Raw genomic sequence first — 24,647 nt, 5'->3', positions numbered from 1 at the left:
TAAACTTAAATAGTTTAGTATGTAAATAGTTTAGTATGTAAACCACTGTAAAAAAAGGTAAAGCTGTTCTGTCATATTAAGGAAGAATACAACATACTAAGTTTGGAATAATCTGAATTTTCCTCTTACCATATCAGGTGTTTCTCCTCTCATTTTCTGATATACTTTTTAAGTTTAATTTTCCTTTTAATATTTTGACTAGAATGAAAAATAGCTGTTATTTTTATTAAACAATTGTTTAAATTTTTCAAGAGAGGCTTTTCTTACATAATGCTGATGTATTCAAAGGAGTGATATAAAAAGAAATAGGTGGTTTATTTCCAATAAAATATAGGAAATATTCGATTTCTGGTACAGACAAAAACTGAAATATGCAAAAGCATGATGAACAGTGAAATCAATAAATTTGAATTACAAAACTACTGAAATTATACATTTTTTTATTACTACACAATTTCACAGCTCTTTTATTGTTATTGGATTTATGAGTATAATCTTCCATTCAATGCATGCTACCTCAGCTAATATTAAGAGTAATTATGTATTTCATCTGTAATATATCAGAAAAGGCTTAAAATTACCAGAAAACACTGGCTAATAGAGGAGTATACAAGCAAAACGTATTCTGCCTGATACCTTAGACATTTGATTTGTATATTGGATAATAAAATCGTGTATATAATTTGTATGTTTACATAAGTACAGTAATAAGAGACGTAGGAAAGTCATATAAATTCCCCGAGAACATGGTTCAGCCCCTCCTGAGCCAGGATATGACTGAAAAGCTCTCCAGGGCAGTTATTTGTCTTCTTGGGTGCTCATAATATACCTGTGGTAGGTGTACCTCTGCATTTGTTATTCCACCTACAGCCTCTTGTGAACAGTTTTCTTTTATAACCTCTTTAGGACTAAATGATCACCTACTTATGTAACTAATGCTATAACATATATAAGAATTTGGAGTTACATTTTGGGACACTGCAGCATGATACACTTTTGGGGTTTTTTTCCTCCCATACTGCTGGGCTGACAGCATAGCTCTGTTTTAAAGAATATTTAAAGGTACAGACTACAATGATTTTTACTGATCTAAGGAAATGATCACATGGCAGCCATGTAAAAGCAGGAAGAAACATCTACACTATTATAATGGGGAAATGGCAGAGATATGTCCCTTAATTTTTTAAGGCATATAATGATGTTGGCAAAATAATTTAAAGAGGAAAGACACAACTCATGTGATTATTTTATAGTTATAGTATTCATGTCATTTCACTTCTGTTTCTTATATTGCAGATACAAGTTATGAAAAGTTAGAATTGTTCCAAGATATACATGGATACTTAAAATATATTTTAAAGGTATTTTAAAATATGTTTTAAGCCATGATACCTTTTAAGAAATGCAGTTGGAATTTTTGGAAGAGGCTCAAGTAGGAGGAATACTGAAGCAGGCAGAAAAGTGATTATATAACAGCCTTACAAGCAAGCTTCTCTCTTTACTGTCAATATTCATTTCAATGGAAAGTTTGTGCATGACAGGTCTGTTACCTCACACCACATGGTTGTATTGTAAATCCTGACCTAACTAAAATTTAATTTCATTCAAGCACTCCTGATAAATTTCTAGAGTTAAAACATGAAAATGGATCAATTAATAGGAATGCATTGCTTTTTCTCCCAGGGCATAAGTTTCAACAAGTGAATCCCATAGCCTGATTATCTAAGATGCAAAAATATTTAACTGAGACATCCAGAATTGCTTGCAGAGAGAGCACACTTCATTAAATAATTTTCTGTTATTAAAATGCCTCTCAAGGCAAGAATGGCATTGCATATTCTTTAATTATTATTACAAGTTAATGTTGAAATAAAAGTAAGAATGCGATGCACTGCAGAAAGGGGTGTTGGCAGCTTTTTCCTGCTATGAAAATCCTGCAATGCATTAAAAGAACTGTGCATTTTTCTTCTTTAATTGGAGGATCGATGAAGGAGAGAAAGAACATTAGTATTCAGTTTTTATTTTACCAAATTTTAGGCTAGACTCTTTTGTAAGGTGTACAGTCTGGAAGTTTATAAAAAGGCAGTTCATATATTAATTCAGCTACACATAGGAAAGTGAAACACTAAACAGATCTTAGTGCAATGCAGAATAGCTCTAAGGTTTTTATGAGCACATAAGAGACAGACAAAAAAGGCAGCTACAGTGTATATACACAGCTATGCACGGAAGATTTCTTACCATGAATTGCACATTGTCAAATCCATTAGCCAGCAAGTGGTTTTCATACTGAGGTAGCCCAATATTTTCCAACCATTGTCCCACTGTCTGGACAGGGCATCGGGGTCCTGTAGGAGGGTGAAGAGGGAGGCGTTTAAGCAACGAATAACCATCCACTGGATAATAGCGGTAGTCCTGGGCTGAGAGGTGGCATTGCCACATCGTGTTCCTGGAAAAGTTGGTATCAAATGAGCCCGCCAGCTTGACAGATTAATGTTTTCAGCAAACAGGAAAGTCAGAAGTAAAACATAGTTTTCAGGGCAGTATATAACGTAAGATCTGATCGGAGCTCTACATTTCTTGGTTATTAATCTTTACTACAGACCAGTACGTCATACAGTAGAGAAAAAAAAAAAAAAAAGCATATCAAGCTGTCAGCTAAGCTGTTCTCCGTTATATGTGATTGTTGGAATACTCCACAATGAGCAATGCACTGCCAGCAGCAAGAATTCTTTTTATCAAGTACTCCTACACTCATCAGTATGCAGCTCCATGCTCCTTGCTCCCCCTCGCTCGCTCCCCTTCATTACCCAGCCTAGGCTACACCTCGCATTTTCAATAATAGCCATCAGATAAGGCAGATTTTTTTTTTTGTCTGCAAGCTGTAAGCCTGCTGCTGCTGCTTCCTCCTACACACCCATCCAAGCGTCAATCTTGAATGATGAGAGCAGTCAAAACAAATGCAGAAAATAGCAAGATTCAAAAGCAACCTAGAGCACTTAAATTTGAATAGAATCTTCATACAGTTACGCTTTACATATCTATTTGTTGTAGATTTTTACATTTCGCAAGACATTAAGAAATGCATACTTAAAGCACAGCTCATGGCATGGTTTACTATGCCTTCCCCCTTCCCCTTTTAATGTAAGATAGGTAGTGGTCTGCATCTCTGCTTATATAATAGCAAAACCCTTTAATGAATCAATAATGAATACGTTTCACAGTTTCTCTCATGTAGTACAGCAAAAGACATAAAAGGCACAACAATTCTAGTCAAAGTAATTAGATTATCTGCATGATTTCTTCAACTGAAAAATATTATAAGACACAAGAAGACCTTCAAGCCAACATATAATTCAAATTGAAAAGGTCAAATTTTAAATGAATAATTAAAAGAATAAAACTGTAAGTTTATATTCTTTCTTACAAAGATGTGAATGATAGCAGGTAGACATATAAGATTTACATGATTTCTAGAGAGGATTTTTATCAACTATAACAGAAAAAAAGATAATAAATTTTAAATGAGTGGAAAATTCATTTTCTGCATAAGAAACCAAATACCACATAATGTATTTTCTAGCTACACTTCATCTTTGAGACAGTTCCTCTTGAGATGGAAATATTGTATTTCTTTGTTCTGAAAAGAATGTTTACTAAATTTTTGTTTTTCATAACCGTATGAGAGGATTTAGCCAAAAAAAAGGCAGGAAATAGGTATATTCGGGGTACAATTCTAGAAGGAATCCTGTCAGTGGTGCTTCATTTATTTAGCACATTAATTACTTTTTTTTGTTTTTCTTGTCCACTGTGAATCTCGAGCAATGACCATCACTAAGGAGGAATTTAATTCCAGGCATGAGGAAATTATAGATATTTGTCAAGGGGGTAATATGGGACTGATGGTACTATGGCAGATAATTGTTTCATAGAAATCCAAACCTACAGTCTGACCAACATGTTATAATACATCTCCTCCAGTGCCACACAAAAGGTCCCTGAGCAGTCACAGAACAGATTCTAAATATATAGAATTAACAATATTTTAAGAGTTTCGATTCCAATCTGACTCGTCCTTGGACTAAAACTGGATGATCTCTCACTCTGATACTGCTGCCTGGATTTGTGAAACATCTCATGCAAACTGAAGTCCATAATAGTTTTCTAGAATAATTTTAGTTGAGCATAGAAGATCTTTCATGAAGTTGGAAAGTTGCCTAAGGTCTCTTATAAGAACTTCTGTTAGTCCAGGTATTCTTACTGACTTGATAAATTTACTATGCAAAGTATGAAAGGTTCATTATGTCTTTAAAAAGAATACTGAACACTCACCAGGCACTGGTAAATCTGCAGTTGTCAAAAAAAACTTTTAGGAGTTTTCTAATTGCTAAACGTACTTCAAATAAATTAATGGATGATTAATTTCTTCTCAGAGAAAGTAGGTATGCCAAACTGATAGGAAATCTGGGCCTCATGGAGATAAAAATGCATTTGTTCACATGTCTGCAAATCACCCCTATTTTGAAAAGTTTTCTTTACTATGAATCAACATCTTTATATATAGACAGATCATAATCCCTTCAGGATTATGCCCAGGGATAAAGAAGCGTAGGTATGCTGAGCTGTAATATAGGGGATTTCCCCTGAGTAGGCAAATTCAAAAGGCTGGGCAAGATCTTCAGAGGGCAAATTGAGAACAAAGTTATCTTAAACAAGTTCTATCCTTTCTGAATTTTTCTTAGTTGATTGAGAATTAATAAACTTCTTTGAAAAGGATTCCTGACTCTGTCTTCCCCTTTTCCCTGTAAACATAAAAATTGATATCAGAAAGAGATCTAGTGAAGCATAATCCCTTCAAATGGATTATGCATGACTGGGTCCTGTATTTCCTACAGAGACACAAATGTATCTGCATTGTATTCCCCAATACCAAAAATTTGCCACCCACAAAAAGGCACACACAAAATCAATATATTAGTCTCATGGTCAAACTGCTTCTTCCTTACCTTACTATAAACAGCATGGAAGCTATGCTGCCAGTGATGAGGAGTGCTTGGCTCAATGCCTAGCAACAGTGTAGGCAAAATTCAGTTGCTGAGTGGCTCCCCAGACACATTTCCTCATGTAGCTGTTGGTACTGTGTCTAACTGTCTCCATGGCTCCAGCCCTGGATGATTATAGCACTGCTGGTCCCACTGTGCACTCTCCAACTCTGTCCTTTGCCAGTATAACTACACGTCTGAACCCATCAACACAACATAAGGTTGCTCAGCAAGGGGAAAGAAAGTGAGGAGAAACAGTCAGCTTGCTGCCTAGTCCTCACCCCTGACTATTGTCTCATTGCTAAAGTATCCTGTTATCTACAAGACTTTTCTTCCCTCCTGCTTCCACCAAAGGTTGCAGCAAGGCAAAGGCGGGCACAGAATAGAGCCAGGACTGTTTGGATTAGGGAACTTGTAGCACTTTAAGCTCTCCAGATGTTTAGCCAGTTCAGGTGTTTTACCTCAGGGGAGTTGCTTGGGCAGTTTTTCTGAGCCAGTGCAATGGCAATCTGGAACAGGTGCCCCTGCTTTGAGACTAAAAGGCTGTCTCTCGATTTTTTTGAGTCTATGACTCAGTGCCAGCCCCAGCAGTGTACTGCTGCAGATAGTGCCTGCACTTTGCCTATGCCTGAAGCTAGTGCCCACACTGAAAGCACCATGCAGACCGTATGAAGTGGTGTCATCTCAACATATTTACACACTGCTATGCTTTCCTGTGATTTCAAAAGACATAAATTCCATGATAATCCTTCTGTGATACCACAATCAAAAAAGATGTCTCCATTCCTACACGGGAAAACTGACACTTAAGTCTCTTACAGAGATAGCAGTACTTGGCTCTTTCTTCTCCAAGGCAACAGAAGAAGCACACTGAATTGATGTCTGCAAGAAAGATGCCATCTGGTACGCTATACGATAATTTCTACAAGACATCTTGTTCCCAATGGGATTCAGAATATGTTTATTGTGGGGCTTGGAATTGACTGATTCTGTGGTATCGGAGGGCACATGATTTCAAACATGTTATAAGGCAGATCTGCTCTAAATACTAAGTAATTTAAGGGCCTCTCAATTTTATTTTTTCTGATGTTAACAATATGAATTTTTCTTGATTTTTCTATGTTTTTGACGGAGAAGAAGAAACTGCATTGATTACTTATAGAGGAAGTGTTCCCCTAGTCATTATGAACAGGCTATTTTAAACAATTCTTTTTTGATACATAGATACCTGTTAAACATTGCTACACACTTCTGGTGTTAAGGAATCAAAAAGTGGAGGATTTTAGTAGTGACTAGAAGTAACCAAAAAATTTCTGAATAGACAATATGAAAGAATGAATCATTTAGGTAAGCTGGCAGTTAAGTTTAGCAAAGTGGAGAAGAAACTGATGCTAGAGTAAGTACTATTTTTTTTAATTAAAGCTTCCAGCCTTGTATAAAGCTGAATAGGATATAGTGTTTATCTTTATATTTATGATTTCAGGTAGATAGATATACAATTACCTGTCTACATTGTGACAGAGCTTGTGCAACAGCAGTTAGCATGGCAGGGTATTCTAGTGAATAAACTAACCTAATGCATGTATTCCTGAGAGGAGATAAGGATAGCTAGGAACAGGATGCTGTATGAGAAAAACTATGCCAAACACCCAGCAGAACACTATAATTAAAGTTTACTACAGGGGAAGCACACTAGGTTCCAAGGAAGGTATGCAGGATTCTGGTTTATTGTATGCATTTCAGTTTCACTATAACACAATTCCGAAAGCTTAGAGATTTTAAATGATTTTTTTTTTATATAAAACACTGAAGAAAATGAATGCCTTGCATAAAATCTGTAACTTCTGTCAGCAGCCTGGCTCTTTGGATGATTATGGCACTGTGGATTGTAATATTTGGTGATGCTGAATATTTCTCTGAAAATGCTTTTAGAGACATTTTTCATGGCATATACAGAAACAAAACAAAATCAACAGGGACAGCTTGAATTTAAGTAACACCATCTAGTATCTATGATCTAAATGTTGCATTCCATTGCTTATGTGATGCTCAGAACTCACAAAAATAGCTCATAGATCTCAGCTAATCAAGCTAATGGAAAAACCCTCAGTGACTAGGAAAAATCACCCTCACGGTTCTTTTCTGATTTTTATACCAATATTGATTATAACTCTGCATTACCACTGTGTTAGTGTTGTATCTTTAATGACTATAACCTCAAAGTCAACAAGGAAAATTCATTTTACTTGACAGATGATTTGTCAGCAGTGACCTGTACTTTGTGAACTGCACTGGCCCTTCTACGACTTTGCATTTCTGACTGTTGATGTATTATTTACCCAGAAAATCAGTCAAAGCACTCCACTATATAATGAAACATACATTTATCATAGACACTTCAAAGTTAGAATATTTTTCATGTTCAGTTGATTGCTTTGACAGCTTTAATTTAGCCTCCTTCAGAAGACATGCTGTTCAGTCAACGAGGAGCAGATCTTATTGGAGAATTAAAACACCTGTTTTCTAGAGCACAGCCACTGGACTCGTTTCTATTCAAGAATGTCATCACCATAATGCAGAGAAATGATCTGTCTATCTATCTATCTATCTATCTATCTATCTATCTATCTGTCTGTCTGTCTGTCTGTCTGTCTATCTACCAACCTATCGATCTGTCTATTGTATTTGGTAACACACATTACCATGCAGCAAGACTCCTTGAGATGCAGTTAGTCTTTCCAGATTTTGATTTTCTATTTTAAATTAACAGATTTGGGGGATATTTTTTTTCAAAAGACATTGGGATAATCAAATATAGATATTATATAGCAGTGCAACACACATAACTTCAGTCAGATGTATATCCCTGGCTTACAGAACAGAAATAGAGAATGCAGCCTACTGAATCACAAGGAATTAGTTAAGAACAGATGGATGCTTTACTGCAAGACCACAGGATCAACTGCATTGGATCAGAGCACACCTTCATCCAGCTCATTTAGTTTTATCATTCATCAGCTTCAATCACAATGGCTACTATTAGATGACTACAGAAGAGCATAAGAATAAGATGGATCCAGTGATCCCTTCCTATCATTTTCCTGGTTAACAGCAAATTGCAGCTAAATGTCTTCCTGAAAGAGAAAGAGTCTTTATGCTTAATTGTCCCTTATCTATTTTTCTGACAGTTTGGTGGTTGATGTAATATGGTCTAAGAAAGAGTCATCCTTATTCTGACTTCAATTGAAAATAATAATATTTTTTGAAAAAAGGAATTACTGTCTCAGAGGAATTTCTGTCCTTGTCTTGGGGAGTTTTATGGGATAATAGTAACACTACACTCACCACCTATGAGTAATCATTTTCACTGCTTTCGTCTAGTAAGGAAAAAAAACCTTGAAAATTTACATGACACCATGACCAATCAAAATATTTTACCTAATTCAGTAAAAATTTTAGACTACTGTTAAAAGCTAGTACACTGAGTGCATATATAAAAAAAATATATATATACTACATATTCTTGCTAAAAATACTAAGGAAGCTCAACCCTTTATCCTATAATTCCTGGCAACATCAACCTAAATTCATGTAATTTCAAATTTGAACAAATCTTTTTACAGCTCTGTGCTAAGCAACACTGGACTACCAAACAAGCAGAACTAGGTAACACAGAACTGGGAACAGAGAACTATTTGAAGAAAGTGCTCAAAAAAAAAAAGACATCTGCACAGAGATATCTCAAGTTAAATACAGCTGATAAATAAATGATTTCATAGATTTCATTCTTGACTTCACAGACCTGGTAACTGCTGCAAGGTCCTGTGAAGAGCTGTGGAAATGAGAAGCAGGTACTGGTCCATATTTTTGAAATTCTGAATCATGAAATTATACATGATGGAAGATTAAAGATTTATCCTGGGATTATTTTATGAATCAGATTCCACCTGAGACAGTGTGGTGCTTTTTTTTCTCTTTGCTTTTGCCTAGCTGGGTTCAGAGACTCCCTCGTCCCCAGTACACCAGATTTCAGAGTTGAATTTCTCCTTTGAACAGCTGATCAGGTCAATCCCCTTTTCTCTTTCCTATTCTCTCTAACTTAATTTTATAATTCATTTTCTATGCTACCTGTTTATCTCACTTCTTATTCTCCTTGTAAATTAGGGTCCTGTGCTCTTTCATCGTCCTTCACCTTCATCTACTACTATTTATTTTGTTTAACATCAGTCTTTTTCCTTTTCTAATATTTTTCTTCAACTTCTCCTTTCTAATCTTTTAAAACAGATAAAAAAATATGTTCATTTAAAAATGAAATAATATATCTGAGATTAAAATTTCTTTAAAGTTTAAAGAAATTCTGAGATTTCTTTAGAGTTAAGACTAGGTTGGATTTGGTATTTCGGGTAATACTAACTTAACTTCAGTGGTCAGTGGAGCATGTCACCAGCACCTGGCTCTGCTCACTGGGTGCAGACATCTCCTTGCTTTTCAGGAAACAACTATCTGTCTCTGCTTCCTGACAAAAAGTCAGGTTCTCAACAGGAGCTTGCCTTATTACATACAAACTCTATAACCACCTTCTGTAATATTTATCTCCTGCTAATACAGGCTCTGCAGCACCACAAGAAAACTGCAGCATCTTTCAATGAATAATAAAGACGTTAGTTGAGTGGGTGGCATGCTGGCACAGCTCTGGCAACTCACTGGACTGTTTGCATATGGATGAGCTTATATAAACCCAGTTCATTCTGTTGGTGAGCTCCCTCATGCCAACGGCTCTATTCTCACTCTCCCACCTCTGGAGCCTAGGGTCTTGTTTCAAGAATCTGTGTTGATGCTCACAGCACTGCAAATACATCTCATGGCATTATACTTAGTCCTGCATGGCCTTTTGTTTTAGAAATTTGAATGATATAAATGCAACTCTTCAGTCAAGTTTCATAAAATGTACTCCAGGAATCACTTCTTACCTAGTTCATTTGTGAAGGCTAAAAGATCTCAGCTTGAGCTCAAGTGATCCTGCAGGTACAGGTCAGCTTAAAATGTACTCATCAGACTAATTCCACCAATATTTTACAATGATTATTGTACTTCAAAGATTATTTCCTATATTACAAAGAAGATCATAACTTGAAGTGGTTTAATAAGCAAACCCAACACCTATATGTAGTCTCACATTCTGGTTTAGAGCTGTTTAGCCACATTTCTTGCTATTCATTTCAAAATTTTCATGTACCTGGATTTCTTCTTGCATAAATTTGAGAAGAATGTCTGAGGTCTATATAAATGCCCTATTGATATGCAAATAAGGGGATTTGTGTACTGACAAGATAACATATTCTTTAGAATTATGCTCTATGAAACACTTCAAATAGCCTAGCAGAAAACAAAAGTAACACAAAGTAACTGAGATAGGCCATCGTACTCTGTAAATAGAAAAGCAAACAGCAGAGTTTGTAAGAATATTTATCTAAAGTCATGCATGAAGTGCAAATATTGTTAATGAATAATAAATACAATTTAGAAGTGGCTTCCAGAACAATTTACCACTTTAGATTAAATGCTATTTTTAGCACTTAATGGGAATTCATATTATCAATCAATAATTTAACCTCAGCCATTCTCAGAATTATGTACAGAATTAAGTACAATAACCTAAAATAAAGAGCAGCAATGGATAAAAGCAGAAAAACAGTTTTGTAAAATACCTGGTGTCATGAGTTACATTGTAGGGGTGGTATCGCAAATAATTTTTGAAGGATGTGAAGGCATTCCAAAGCAGTACCTTCCTGAATCGGAAGCGAAACATGAACATACTGATTCTAGCATTACAATCATGAACCCAGGTTAACAGTCTGGGTTAGAAAGTAAATGAAATCGCTTTTATAAGTTCAATATTCTGAATTACTTCATTTTCTGTAGGTGGAATGAAAACTAGAAACAATTTGGTGTGCTGTAACTTCTATAACAAGCCAAAGATTTTTCAACTAGCATGTGACGCTCTTGTGATTACTTAAAATGTGATTACTAGAAATATGAATCCAAAGATTCTTATCTATTTAAATCCAAGGACTACTAGAAGGAAATATGAGTGAATTAGCTGAATGTTCAAGAAACCATTATTAATACAGTTTTAGTAGACTTAGATCTCTATATTATTTATGAAAGATGAAGTCTTCCATAGTCTTTCGCCATAGTCTCACTTGCCACATCTCCAGTCCTAACATATTTCATACAAACCACCACCAGAGATACTGAATAAAGTTTTAGAGATTTGTCATTAGCAATCTTGTATGAAAATAACAAACTGATTACTAAAGCCAAATCTGTAGAACCTATTTTGAAGTTAGGAATATTCTGTTGCCTTCAAAGTATTTTCTGGCCACAGGCTGTAAAAGCCTCATTTTTCCTCAGATATTTCTAATTCCATTGATGTGCTGATTCCTATTCTGCACACATTTTTTCAACCTGGTATTGAATTTGACTCTGCTGTAGAAATAAACGCTGCTTAATTTAGTCAAATAAATTGAATAAAATATTAACATACATGAGTGTAAGTGGCTACACAGTTGCAAGTTCAGATTAAACGTCAAGGAAAAAGCTGAACCTAAATATGTGATTTCTAAAACTTTCAAGTAATCTGATAATTCTTTTCACATCATGTATTAAGGCTTGAAAAAAAATATCTCTTAACCCCTGGCATTACAGTAGGATGATTATTAGAGGATTATAGAATGAGGACATCATTGGCTTGTTACATGTGAGGCACACCAGCAAGAACTCTGGCATTAACTTTGGTTGAAATCCAGCCAAACTGTTTTTGTGGAAACTCCCCCCCTACCGTCGTGGTTTGGTAGAGAACAGGCAAGACCTCAGTCTTACTGGAAATAACTTTGAAAATGTTTTAATCCTTTTTTTTTTCAAGTTCTGAAATCTGCACTCTTCCTTTGTTGATCCTTTTATCTCTTACCTAGTTTGGCAAAGCTCAGACATACACTCAACCCCGCCTGGGTGGAAAAAAGATACATTCTATACAGCTCAGTTACTTCAGAGATTGGTCTGACAGAGGAGAAAACTGACCAGGAAGATAAGATTGCAGCATTAATGTCATCCTCAGAAACGTTTTTAAATCCACTTAAGAGTTAAGGACCCATTTACTACCAATAGAACCCAGGAGGTAATGTGAACAACATTACTTTTAAACAACTTTCATAACCAATTAATTTGAGATCTAGCATGATTTGGTTCTATCACTTTGATTTTTGTCACAGGCAGGTATATCCAAACTTTTAAAGTGAGAATAACTTTTACTCACTTACTTCTGATTTTCTGTAGAATAACATACAGTTTTTCTAAGCACTGTCCCCAAGCTTGCTTAAATATCAGACTACTGAACTCTCCATTTTACTATTATTTTTCAGTATTTCTGAGCTTCATGCCGTTGGAAGTCACTGAAAATCTGATTTTCTGAATTTTTCATTCTGTATATTCATACCATTCTGCACTCTATCTCAAAAAAAATATTAGAAGTATATATAATATAGCTCTATATCATGACATATCAACATAGATATTTTCTTTATAACTCAGTATCTCTCATTTCTTCTAGAAGGAAATTATATAATGTGAGACTATTTTAAAAATACTGAAAGAAGGCTTTAATAATAGTGGTAAGTACACTATTTGAATTTCCTTAGATTCGAGTAGCATCCAAACTGTACATAAATTGTTGATGTCTGTGGTCACAGAGATTTCTTTTTAAACTATATTTAACAACAGAATAAATGGATCAGCTATTAGTTTAACAACAAGATAAAAGAAGAGATGGTAGGGTTTCAGCATGCATTACTCCTCTTTCTAAGAATAAGTATTTCTAGAAAATAAAAAAACCTTTAGATCTGGCAAAATTTTCCAAAGAAGAATACATTGTTTGTATCCTGTGAAGGGGGAAAAAATGTTTGGTTGCTCAGAAATAATAGTACAGCAGAGCAGACTGCTGATAGTTTTAATTTTTATTTTTTAAAAGGCTAAAATATCAGTGTTGAAATGGAACCTTAATTTTCTATGGTGTTTCAACAGCAGGTTACATCTGATGTGGAGAAATACTGCTAAAAAACTCTCAGCATATTAAGTCACTCAAAATTATATGTCAATCCTCCAATTAAAAGAGAGTTTGTAGGAGACTCCTTTCTTCAAGCAATTCTGTTGCAGATCAGGTCTCACAGCCACAAGTAGACTACACCAAAATTAAAAAGAATTAAGCCATACATTTACTCTCTCATGGATGTCACTATTTATGACATTTATAGTTACACTTTCCTAAGTTCCTTTGTTTGCTGTCAATATTCTCTATTCCTTCTAGAAGACATATGCCAGAAATCATTTATCCATGTATGTGAATGTAATGACTGAATTGTTTTGCAACAGTTCTGGAAAAAGAAGTCTAATGCTGAACAGAAAAAGCATGGACAGAAATAAAAGGTAAATGTTGATTGGCACTTACAGAGAGAGTGTAAATGTAAAAAGAAAATGTATTAGAGGTAAAGACTACTTTGGTAAATATAGTCCAACGACTTATGTTTTTACTCTATTTTCTGTTTAGCCTGAGTCTCCCACTGTAGCAGGCTGTTTCAAACAAAATCGGTGTATGAAGAACATAGAGCTGATTATGTTCATTTGTGACACTACAGGGTAAAATTGCTAATATAATAGGCATACTAGAGTATAAGAAACTAAAATAAATGCCTGCAGCTTTTTGTATCCAACTCCCATTGCATTTATTATAAAACATGGAAGAAAGCATTACAATTATCTTGCAGTTTGCCTGGTTTCTGTAAGGTTTGTTTCGGGATTCAATGAATCATTTAAACAGATACATTTTTATCTCTTGTTTAGGTTTTTATGATGTAGAAGTCAAAAAAAATTTAACCCAATTATATGTGATAGATTCTTCAGGATTTATACAATCTTTAGGTAAGTTCAGTGACACGCAATACACTAGAACTATCATGTTCTCAGTAAATAAATCATAAAAATATTTCTTCCTCATATTTTATAGCTATATGCCTTCTGTTCTTCACTACTTTATAATCTAGATGACTGCAAACACTTAAATTGCCACTCAAATAATTTGAAATGAAGATATTATTAATAGAAATAGAAAGATTGGTATGAATATTGCAGAGGCAGAAATGTATCTGGGAAAGCACCAGAAGAGGCAGTACCTTAAAGAGTTAAAGGCAAGGTCTGTACTGATAATCAAGGACACTGCTGGCAGTGGTGAAACACTAGGGAATATGTTTCTGTCAAGAGGACGAGTGTGCTCTGATAAAACAACAGCTCAAACAATTTATGAGCAGGAGACCCTGCACTACGGCAACAACATTATGGCACATTGCCTATGATATCCATCTTTTTGTTATTCCAAAAGGCTGACCTAAAATATCCGAGAAAAGGAAGCAAAAACAATGAATGCCACTGAAGAAAATTTTGGATCAAAAGGACGATACCACAGCAAAGGTTGATCCCTAAAGGTCTATGAAAAAATAGTTTGCTTTTCCTAACCAAAAGGAACCCAACAGATACACTAAGAAAACAACAGTCAGCCTACCACAACACACATCAGTGACCATGAATGAGCAACTTGGTCACGCACACGTGAGCACCTCCTTCCTTTTGGGTACTGAGTGTGACAGACTCCATATGAGAATGTGACTGACTGAAAACTATTTTACATAGAAGAAGAATGCCTTCTACCTTCTGTAACATTGCATATTGACTTTGGTTATGCTGTTTTGCCATTGCAAATTAAAATTCCACATTCACATTTCAGTTGTTGATATGATACAAGGAAGGGCAGAACCAAACACAAATGTGTGTCTCTCTTTCCTAAAGTGCAGTCCTATAATTGTTGTGAAAGAGTTCAAAGACTTGCAGCTTAGTAACTTCAGACTGCATATTTATTTCCTGTTGAGGAAGCATCAAACAGCACTGGGAGCGGACACCAGCTGCTGGAGCTGCCTTGTCACATCAAGTTCCTCTTCTAGCAGCTACAGAGTCAGGTTCCTTCTTTCTTACTTTTTTTGCCATCTATGATGCTATAGGTATTTTAGCCTTTTTGCACAGCATACCAGCTTCAAAGGGAAGCTGGGAGAGAAGTGATGTTATCCTTATTTCACAGTCTGGTTGTCTGGCAAAATTATAGATATGTGTTCAAAACTGTAAGCTTAAGAGGTGTCCCTCTTAGTGAGAAGTTTCATGGCTCATTTTATTAAATTCCATTAATGAAGTACACTTTGTCAAAGCTCTTGTTTTACCCAAATGGAGATTTAAAAAGGACAAGGTAAATGCTGCAAAACAGGGACTAAATAACAACAACAAAAAAACCAACCAAACAAACACAAAACCAAAAACAAACAAACAAACAAAAAACTCCAACAAAACAAAACAACTTTTAAGTCTATAATGTACCACTGTGACATCTGCCTTATGTCACCATGCCTACACATATCCAATTAAAATTCTGCCTTAATTAAGTACTTATATTTTATCTGTTTTCAGCTCTTGGAGGAGGGAGGATATTAACAGCTTTGGAGGAAAACCACTTTGCCAAAATCGCAACCATATGGCAGCAAACAGAAAAGGGCTAGTCTTACAAGGTTTCATTTGTTAAAACAAAGTTTGACTGTTGAGTTATATATTAGCTTTTATAGGCAGAACCACACTAGAGATGATGAAGGCTCCATGTCTGAGCAGTGGCAGTGGAACAGATAAAAGACAGAGAGGAAATCAAGCATGTAGCTTCAGGCACTACATTTGGGTTTTGCACAATTTCAGTTGTATTATAGCTGTACAGGGCACAACATGAACCCTTCCTCTTCTCAGTCAGATTTTTTGGATGTAGCCCCACCTGATTCCGTCTTTTCCTAAGCTGATGAAGTCACATCAGCTTATTTTTCCCATCTTTGTGCTCAAAGTAATTTCCTTCACAAATCTGAAAAGTAACAGTTCTTAAAATTTTCCCCATACTGCAAAGGAGAAATCATCAATAATAGCCTTGGTCATATCAGTAGAGAAGTTAAATAAAGAAAATAGCTTTTGTAGGATGACTGTCAACAACTTTCATCCTGAAATGGAAGATTTGAGAAAGAACACTGCAAAATGTATCCTAATTCAGTGCTCTGTGACCTACTGTCAGTCTCTGGCATTAAATTTGGATAAAGTTACATTGAAACACAAATATACAGTGGGCATATCAGGAAACAATAAGGTCTTGTTTGTACAAAAACTTGACATAAAGTGGAGTTGTAGGTTTATTCTGAATACAGCACAATGCAGTGCAGTCCTGCCTTCAAATGAGATAGAGCTAGTGCATTTAACTCAAGCATTGCCTTCAGTGTTCCAGTGTCCTTCTGGTTTAAAAGCAGCCCTAGAAGAGCCAACTCATGAGTCTCTCTGAAGCTGTACACATGAGGATACATACTGCTAAGGTAAATATGCCACAAGATTTGCTAGCTTCCTTGAAAGTACTTTTTCTCATATGGTGTGATTCTGTTTCATATACCTTTTCCAGTAAAAAGCAACATTAATCTTTGAAAGGCAAGCATTCAGGCTGTGTCATTGAGCAAGGTTTGTAGCCTTGATATTGATATTAAGACATAGATGCTGTGTGTGGTGCTAGGATTATCTCCAAGCACAGGAAAAGGCACTGTTCTCACAGAAAGGCAACACAAAACCCTGTAACATACTATCTTCCCAAATGAAATAAGAATTTTGTTTATTTCAGCTGTAAGAAATAGGCTTGACAGTATATTTCAAACAAACATTTTAGATCAAGAAAATTAGGAAAATTTAGTAAACTCTATCCTGTCTGCCTCTAGGTGGAACAATGAGAGCAGCCAAGGGTAGGTACATGCTGAGCTGACCAAAAATATCCTGACTTGTATGCACACAGCAACTGTTTAGTGCATTTATGGAAAGCATCCAAAATAGAATTTATGATTAGTAGAATTATAAAACTCTAAATCACCCTCCATGTGCTAGAACATATTTGACAGAAGTGGCTCTCTCAAAAAACTAAAATGATTTTTGACTATTTTTGAAGTGGAATGACTTTCAACAATTATTTTCTTACTCATTATTTTAACTGCTCTGATTTGACACAATTCTAGCTTTAATCATGATGATGATATGATATCCATTATCCATTTTAGTTTGGAGTTTTTTAAAGTAGATTATTTTTTGATTATTCCCTTCCAAGTGATTTGCAAATATAAGTAAATGGTGAGTCATGCACCTGCAAACAGCTACCAAGCTCCAGCTAACACAGACTTACTACTGAGTATGTCTTGAAAGACTTCTAATTTTTGGAAAAAAATAGTTTGTAATTAGGCAAAGAAAATATGAAATTGCAATGTTTCTTCTTTTCACTTTACTTTGTAGATGGGTTTCTTCTAAATCATGTTATTACAGTAGTCACAGAATCATTACAAAATAGACTCAAAGGGGCATAAATCAGTGACCTATTCTATTCCGACTCCAGCCAAGGTTAGTTATATCCCAACCATTATTCTTTCTCATTCTGGCAACTATTTGAAAGTCTTGCAGATGCTGCTGAATGTAACCAAAGTTATAATCTTCCTAATAATCTATTTGATGCTTCACTATATCACCTTTATAATTTTGCCCCACAGAACAGAGGGAGATTCATCTACATCTGAGTAGCTCCTCTAAGGCACCAGTGCCACTTTCTGTGCTTCAGACATTTAAACATGATGAACAATAATAAAAAAGTGCCTGCCTATCTAACAGCATTAATGGCTCAGATGTACTCAATGCAGTCCACACTCCAGAAGTATGAATTTAGACATTGTGAACAAGATTAGTCTGTCTAACCTACCATTGTTTTCATCAAGCTCATGCTTTCTTAATTAATTTGCAGGAAAACCAGATGAGACAATGCCAAAAACCCTAACTGAAGTCCAGATACTGGACATCTACTGGTTTTCCCTTACCTAATATTTCCTATCCACTCCTAGAAGGCAATTAGATGGCTTTAATAGGTTTGCTCTTGGCAAATCCATATTGTTTATTATTTATTTCTTCTAGCTACTTAAAAGTTTCTTAAAAGCTACTTAGCTTAGTTCATTAGCTTGTTTATTAATTGAAAATAATTCCCCACACTCTTCTTTCTTTTCCCTTTTAAAGATAAGCTCTATGTTATTCTTATTTAGTCTTTTGGTACCTGATACATGTCGCATGAAATCTCACAGAAAGCCACTAATAGGCATAGGTTTTGCAGACAGTTAAGAAACCTAACCTATACAGTCTGTTTCTCCTTATCTACAACTGAGGTTTTAGCTCTAGGATTAACTGTGCATGTCGTATGTTCACTAGCAACCTTTACAGTAAACTCATGTAATAAAAAATCACTGTGTGCTTTTCCCTTCTCTGCACCTACTCCATGCACCCTTTCCTTTCCTCCAGTAGCTCTCTTAGGTACTGAAGATTTCTTCATTCTTCTTCTTCTATCTATTAATGTACTAGTATAATTATGTTATATTAAATCTTATGTTGTATGAAAGCTATTTGCTTCTCACTGAGTGCTTTGGCACTTCTGACATGTCTCTACACACATGTAATTCCACCATGTTTAGTAAAGAGAGAAATTTTCCTCGTTTTGCCTAAGGTGGAAGAAGAGATGAAAATTTAGCTCAGCTGGTCTTTTACATTTTCTTTTGTTCACATTGGTGAAGGCTGTACTATGGTCTTTAGCAGATTTCTGTTGAAAACCCCACGGATTTGTCTTGAACCTGTGCCCTACATATTTCTTAAAATCAAATCTCTGAATTTGTTGACATCTACCTTCTTCAGCTTTTTTTTTTTTTTCCCCTGGGTAGTCTGTCAGTGTAATTTCTTACAAAAAATGGCAACTAAAAACCTCCATTACTATTATGTTCAATGTCTTTGGAAAAGTATCAAGAACAATTACATTCTTTACTGCTTCCTTGGAACCCAACAGATATTTAAAAGCCCTGTCTAATCCTATTTTTGAGATCTCAAAGCAACTGTTTTTGAAATACAAGCCAAAAGTTCCTCTCCTCTTCTTCTAAATGACTGTACTACCATTGTGATATATATGGTAAAGTACCTACAATGGCAATTTTGTTGTAATATCCAATTAATTCTTGTTTTCCTCATTAACTCTTCAGTTAATTCTTCTCTATTCCTCTTTATTCTACCATTAGCATGCAAGCAGCTAAGATACCTTGCAAACTGACCCATGACTTTCTCTAGTCAATTCTTCACACTTGTTTTAAATAATCCCAGAGATGACACCTATGTTCAAGTTGCTTTATTTAAAATTATAATTTTTGTTCTTGCCAAATGGTTCTCATCTTAAACTTTTCTCAGGAGAGAGAATAGTTACATTTAGGGTGTATCTGACTGATGCTAGACTTGGACATGAGATGAGAGACAATATTATCTTGGATCTTCAACTTCTTTATTCATTGCCACAGAGCCTGATAAGAACTTCTGATTTGCTAGGATAATTCTTAGCAGTACTATTATTATTCTTTATCCTATGCTAATGATTGGCACAATCCATTGTAATTTGGCAAAATTTGACTCTTTGAAGAAGCACATCAGCCATAATTTAAGTGCCAGGTGTTGCAGGTGTTTACACATCATCTTAAGTAGAGGATCATTAGCCAGCAGCACCTTTTATTTCCTCTTGGTAATGGGGATTTTTTATTCCTTGGGCTAGTGTTTGGAGTTTTTGTCAGTTATCAAGAGTTGCTCTTACTTGCTTCTTCCTGGTCAGCATTCCTGCTTTTAATTTGTCAGAGGACATCAAGAGTCATCTTCCCCTCTGTAGTTTTGAGTTTGCTCCTCCGGTACCTGTACTGCTACCAAACAGAAAGCTCTGCTTTAATTCTTTTGTTCCTGAATGTGTGCTGTGGATGAAGTCTTCAAGAGCATACTCAGTTTCAAATCTCTCCTTTTACTGCTCCTCTAACTGCTTCTTAAGAGATTTCCCTTGAGACCCAGATCTTTCAGATATCACCAGTAGGAAAATGCACACCAAAGTTCTGGCAAATTCATTCAAGAATTTCATCACAAGATGTCATCATTGTCTAATTTTAAATATAGCTATATAATTAAGAGCATATGACATATTTCATATGTCATACCAAATATTTTTCACTGAGAGTGAGATACTATGTAGTACAAAAAGCTCTTTATGTTCATATTTGACAGAGTATTTGTGTTTGAATTTTACATATTTTTGCTTTCATTAACAGTTCATGAAAACACTGAAGTATAATATGAAGTACAGGACTAAGCAAACACTAAAATGAAGGATTCCATAGGAAGCTCCATTTACTCTTTGGTATTATCAGGAATTTTGTTATTAAAAAGGAATTTTGTTGCTAAAAAGTTATTAGACAAATGAAGTGTCCTGAATACAGTGCTCAATAATCTAGATGCTTGCAGCTCAACAGTAGAAATTTGCCTTATACACTCTGAACATTAAAAATATTATTTTAAGCTTTACTGGATAAGCTTCTTCCACATACATTCAAGCAAAAACTAAAATTCCTTGCAGTTATAAATAAACGGATAAAGTATTTCAAAATTGTATTATCTGATACCATACTACTTAATTTTTATTCCAAAGCATAAGCCAGATCTTTACCTTTGGCTGTGTTATGTTTAAGGAGAAGCCTGCTAGCAGTGAGAAATAAGAACTCCCTATTTCCTCCTAGATAACCTATTACTTGGTTATTATTTAGACAATAAAAAAGAATATACTTGAAGTATAACATGTTTGATGCATGTAATGCATTTGATTCAATAATAGTTCCCTTTGTTTTGCTGTCTTAAATTGTGTTTGAATCTGAAAATGGCCAAAAGGATTGAAAAGTGGAAGACATACATGTGAAGTTGCATGTGTTCAGGTCTATAGTAGAAAGACATGTCTTTATTGCAAGCTGCTTGTAAAGCAAAACTGATAAAATTTAAGGAAAGATAGCTGTATTTTGATTGAACATAGCTTGACGTCTAAATTACGAGCAAAATCAAATTATCATCCTAAACTAGCTAAAGACCATTAAGGAGTTGGCAGGAAATTAATAAAATGTTGATGTTCAGAAAGCTGCACACTGAATAGAAAGTAAGTTAGGACTCAGTGTCCGTCCACTCTAGGAAAAGAAGCAAAGAAAAGAGTAGATCTTCTGTCCGCTGCAAGAGTTGAAACACCAAATGCCATATTTCTATGTCATGAAAAATAAGATATGTAGTAGAAGCACAAAATGGCTGATGACAGAGTCATGAGGCATTTTCTGATCTTAAAAAAACTAGAAAATGATAAGTAGTGGTCAGTCATAGGAACAGAGTAATATTTGCACATCACTAAGTTACGGAAATTTTCAAACATACACTGTTACTGTCTCCATTTCATAGCTCATGCTTGCTCTGCAGCTTCTTACCCCACACCCGACTTTGTCTTTGGTGCCTGTGTGCTACTGTGGGAAGCTGACCCTGGCAGGATACCCAGAGAAAACAAGACAGAAAAAACCTTGGGTCAAGATAAAGGCAGTTTAATACAGCAAAAGAAAAGGCCTGTGAGAAACCAAAGGAAAACAAAAAATTTATTCTCTACTTCCTATCAGCTGGTGATATCCAGCCTTCCCTTCCTTTTTCTTAGCTTTTATTGCTGAACAGCCTGTCTGGTATGGAATATTCCCTTCAGCCCTGAGTCAGCTCTCCTTGGGTATGTCCCCTCCCAAGATATTGCCTACCCTCTCCTGCTGGTGAGGGTGGAATGTTGGAGAGGCAGCCTTGGTGCCAGTGAGCACCAGAGTGATTGACAGGTGAACATCTTTCCAGCTACCAATGCAAGGAACTATGAAGGCTGCTCTGGGAAAGGAAACTCCATCTCCAGCAGACCCAGCACAACCACCACGATAAAATATAAGAAACAGAAAATCCTGAATTATTTATAGCATCTTCAGAAATTATTCATTATCTCCTAATGTAGAGTTTGTCCATGAACAGTTCTGTTTTCCAACACTGCAAGTTGCAGAAAGAACAGGCTGCAACAGAACAACACGCCTAGCACTTCTCATAATATTACCCCTTACTCTTTCTAGAAAAAAAATTAGCTGAGTCTGCTTGTTTTATCTGCAATTATATTTGCATTCAAATCAGTTATTTACTCTTTATCTTGGATCCCCTTTTCACTCTAAGCTACTGTTAAAATAGCTGTGTCAATTATACTTAATGGATAAGACACAGTTTCATCCTGTATATATGTAATGCTCCATGAAATGGACAGTTGTTCAAATATATCCTTTTCCAAATTTTAAGTGATAAGGTACATAACATCCTGCCCTATATATAAACCCAATGCAATTTTTACCAGTGCAGCTGAGTTAACACAGCTTTGCCTCTGAACTAAATTATTCGGACATGCAAGTCAGTTTTCCCTCCATGAGTTAGGGAGAAGACATAATAAAATGGTTTAAAAATTCTTATCAGCATAGTTGCACAGGTTTATGCTGACAGATCAACAGGCTAGGCATGGCACAGTGTTCTTAGAATTCTCCATGGGAGTGGAGGTTTTCAAATTTTCCCATCATTGCTAACACCAGTCATTGTCTGTCAGCAACATTTTCAGCCCTGTGCCAAATATTTCTTCGAAGCAGCATTATATAATACTTTAAAAAGTGTCAGCAGTTATTAGATTATATATATGCAGAGTTCCATCATTCCAAACAAAACTTTATCTGAAAAAGATTGTAAAACACACCCCTAGAAGAAGGGCTTCAATACAAAGACATTAATGGAGTGGTTTTTGGTAAGATTTCAAAACAACATTAATGATTCCAAGATGCTATTTATAGTAACAGCTCCAGGACACCAGGCCTATGGCATCTTTAACAGTAAACAACAGAGGTTCTGTTCATGTTTATTCAAATATCTACAGATGATTTCAACACAGTGGGTTACTTAGCAATGTCTCACCCACAGTTTCCCTGTGGACAATTAAGTCAAAATTAAATAATAGTTGCTTGTTTTTCCTTACTTGCAGTGTGATCTTTCATCTCCCCCAGTCCAGTATTAATTCCAGCATCTATTGAACTCATGATTTTATCAATCTAAAAAAGAGAGAACAGTGAAACAATTGAGGGATCTCATCTTCAGTATTTTATTTTAGTTTTCATGCATAGATTTATGGTATTATTACTCTCATTAGGAAAACAACAACTGAAATTGTAAAAATGCATAAATCAAAGGTAGACAGTTTATTTCTCCACTTTGATTTTTATTTTGCAATATTTGTAGGCTAGCCAAAAGTAAAGCTTGGGACTAGTATTTCTTTTTCCATGGTAGAGTTCCCTATACATTGATGGCTCTGGTTATCTAGGTATGACCACAGTGGTTTATTTGAGCAGTAATATTAATGAATAAAAAATATTATCTTGTATGTTCTAAAGTATTTTAAATACACACAATTAAATCAATTGTTTAATTAATATTTCCAGAGAATTTCCCAGCCCCCTTTTTTTTCCATTTGTCCCAAGGGCACTAAATAGGTATGAAACACAGTTATGTTCCCACCTACCCCAGAACAATATTCTCTGTGAAACAGCACTGCACTGATCCCAAAACTTACTTGCATGTTTGCACATTGAACTTACTAGGTCAAAACCACTCTATTTTACTTTCTGTAAGAATAGGACAAATCAAATAGTGAATCAAAAGGTTGCTGTGGACCAAGAAGGTAGGCAAAGAGAAATACACTTTACTAAGCTTAATACTAGGACTAGCAGGAAAAGTATGTATTAGTCATTGGTGACAGCAGAAAGTCTGGCAATTATGGCAGAATCTGCAGGTTGACTATTCATACTATATATATGGCACATTTTACCCTTGATGACCATGTAGAATAGCAAACCTAGACCTGACTCTAATCAGGATTTTACAATAATATATCTAAGTTGTAAAGATAAAAACCTGATATCCTTAGTACATCTCCACTGAGAGAGTATCTCCTTTACAATGAAAAGTGCCTTAAAATGCCCTATCAAACAAGACATTTAGGCTAGCTTGAAACATTTTCCTAGAAAAATAACCAACCAAATAATCAAACTCTGGGTTCTTTCTGAACACAATACCACCCAGGAGATAGATGCATTTCCCCATCATAGTAGTTTTAAAGAGAAATTCTCACTTCTCAGTAGGAGCAGTAAAGATCTAAACATTTCACAGTCTTAATTTACCTCAGTGAGATGGGTACTTCTGTGTCTACGAAGAACATTTACATTCTTGAAATTCAGCACAGGAAAAAAAAGTTAAACATAACGTGTCTGAAAATTAATTTAAATTGAATTCTAAACCTAAAATAAAGTCTCTCATATGAGCAAGCACGTGCACTGCAAATTCAGTGTGGAAATTTCTGTTAGTAGTCCTGAGTTCATTGCAGCTATAAGAGTATTCCCACTTCACACGGCAGCCAGGTATGTGCCATGCATTTTGTACACAGGTACATAACAGTTAGAGGATGCAATACATAAGGAGGGTTTGCAGAATGCCCAG

The 24,647-nt window shown here is 35.4% G+C and overlaps 1 protein-coding gene across 6 annotated transcripts in view; it reads right to left on the bottom strand.

Moving 5' to 3' along the window:
• The window catches only part of ANKS1B (ankyrin repeat and sterile alpha motif domain containing 1B), a 422,022-nt gene that overhangs the window by 187,656 nt on the left and 209,719 nt on the right, over positions 1-24,647 (bottom strand). For all 6 annotated transcript variants that reach the window (XM_063396248.1, XM_063396245.1, XM_063396246.1 and 3 more), the window contains exons 14-15: positions 23,134-23,206; positions 2,242-2,348 (exon numbers count right to left, since the gene is read on the bottom strand). In XM_063396248.1, the coding sequence (XP_063252318.1) occupies positions 2,242-2,348; positions 23,134-23,206 (180 nt within the window). The remainder of the gene's footprint in view (positions 1-2,241; positions 2,349-23,133; positions 23,207-24,647) is intronic.

The sequence above is a fragment of the Prinia subflava genome, chromosome 4, assembly GCF_021018805.1.
Source record: "Prinia subflava isolate CZ2003 ecotype Zambia chromosome 4, Cam_Psub_1.2, whole genome shotgun sequence".
In the NCBI taxonomy this organism is placed as follows: Eukaryota; Metazoa; Chordata; class Aves; order Passeriformes; family Cisticolidae; genus Prinia; species Prinia subflava.
The sequence above is the reverse complement of the archived record's forward strand: the minus strand, read 5'-3'. Positions and strand labels throughout refer to the sequence as shown.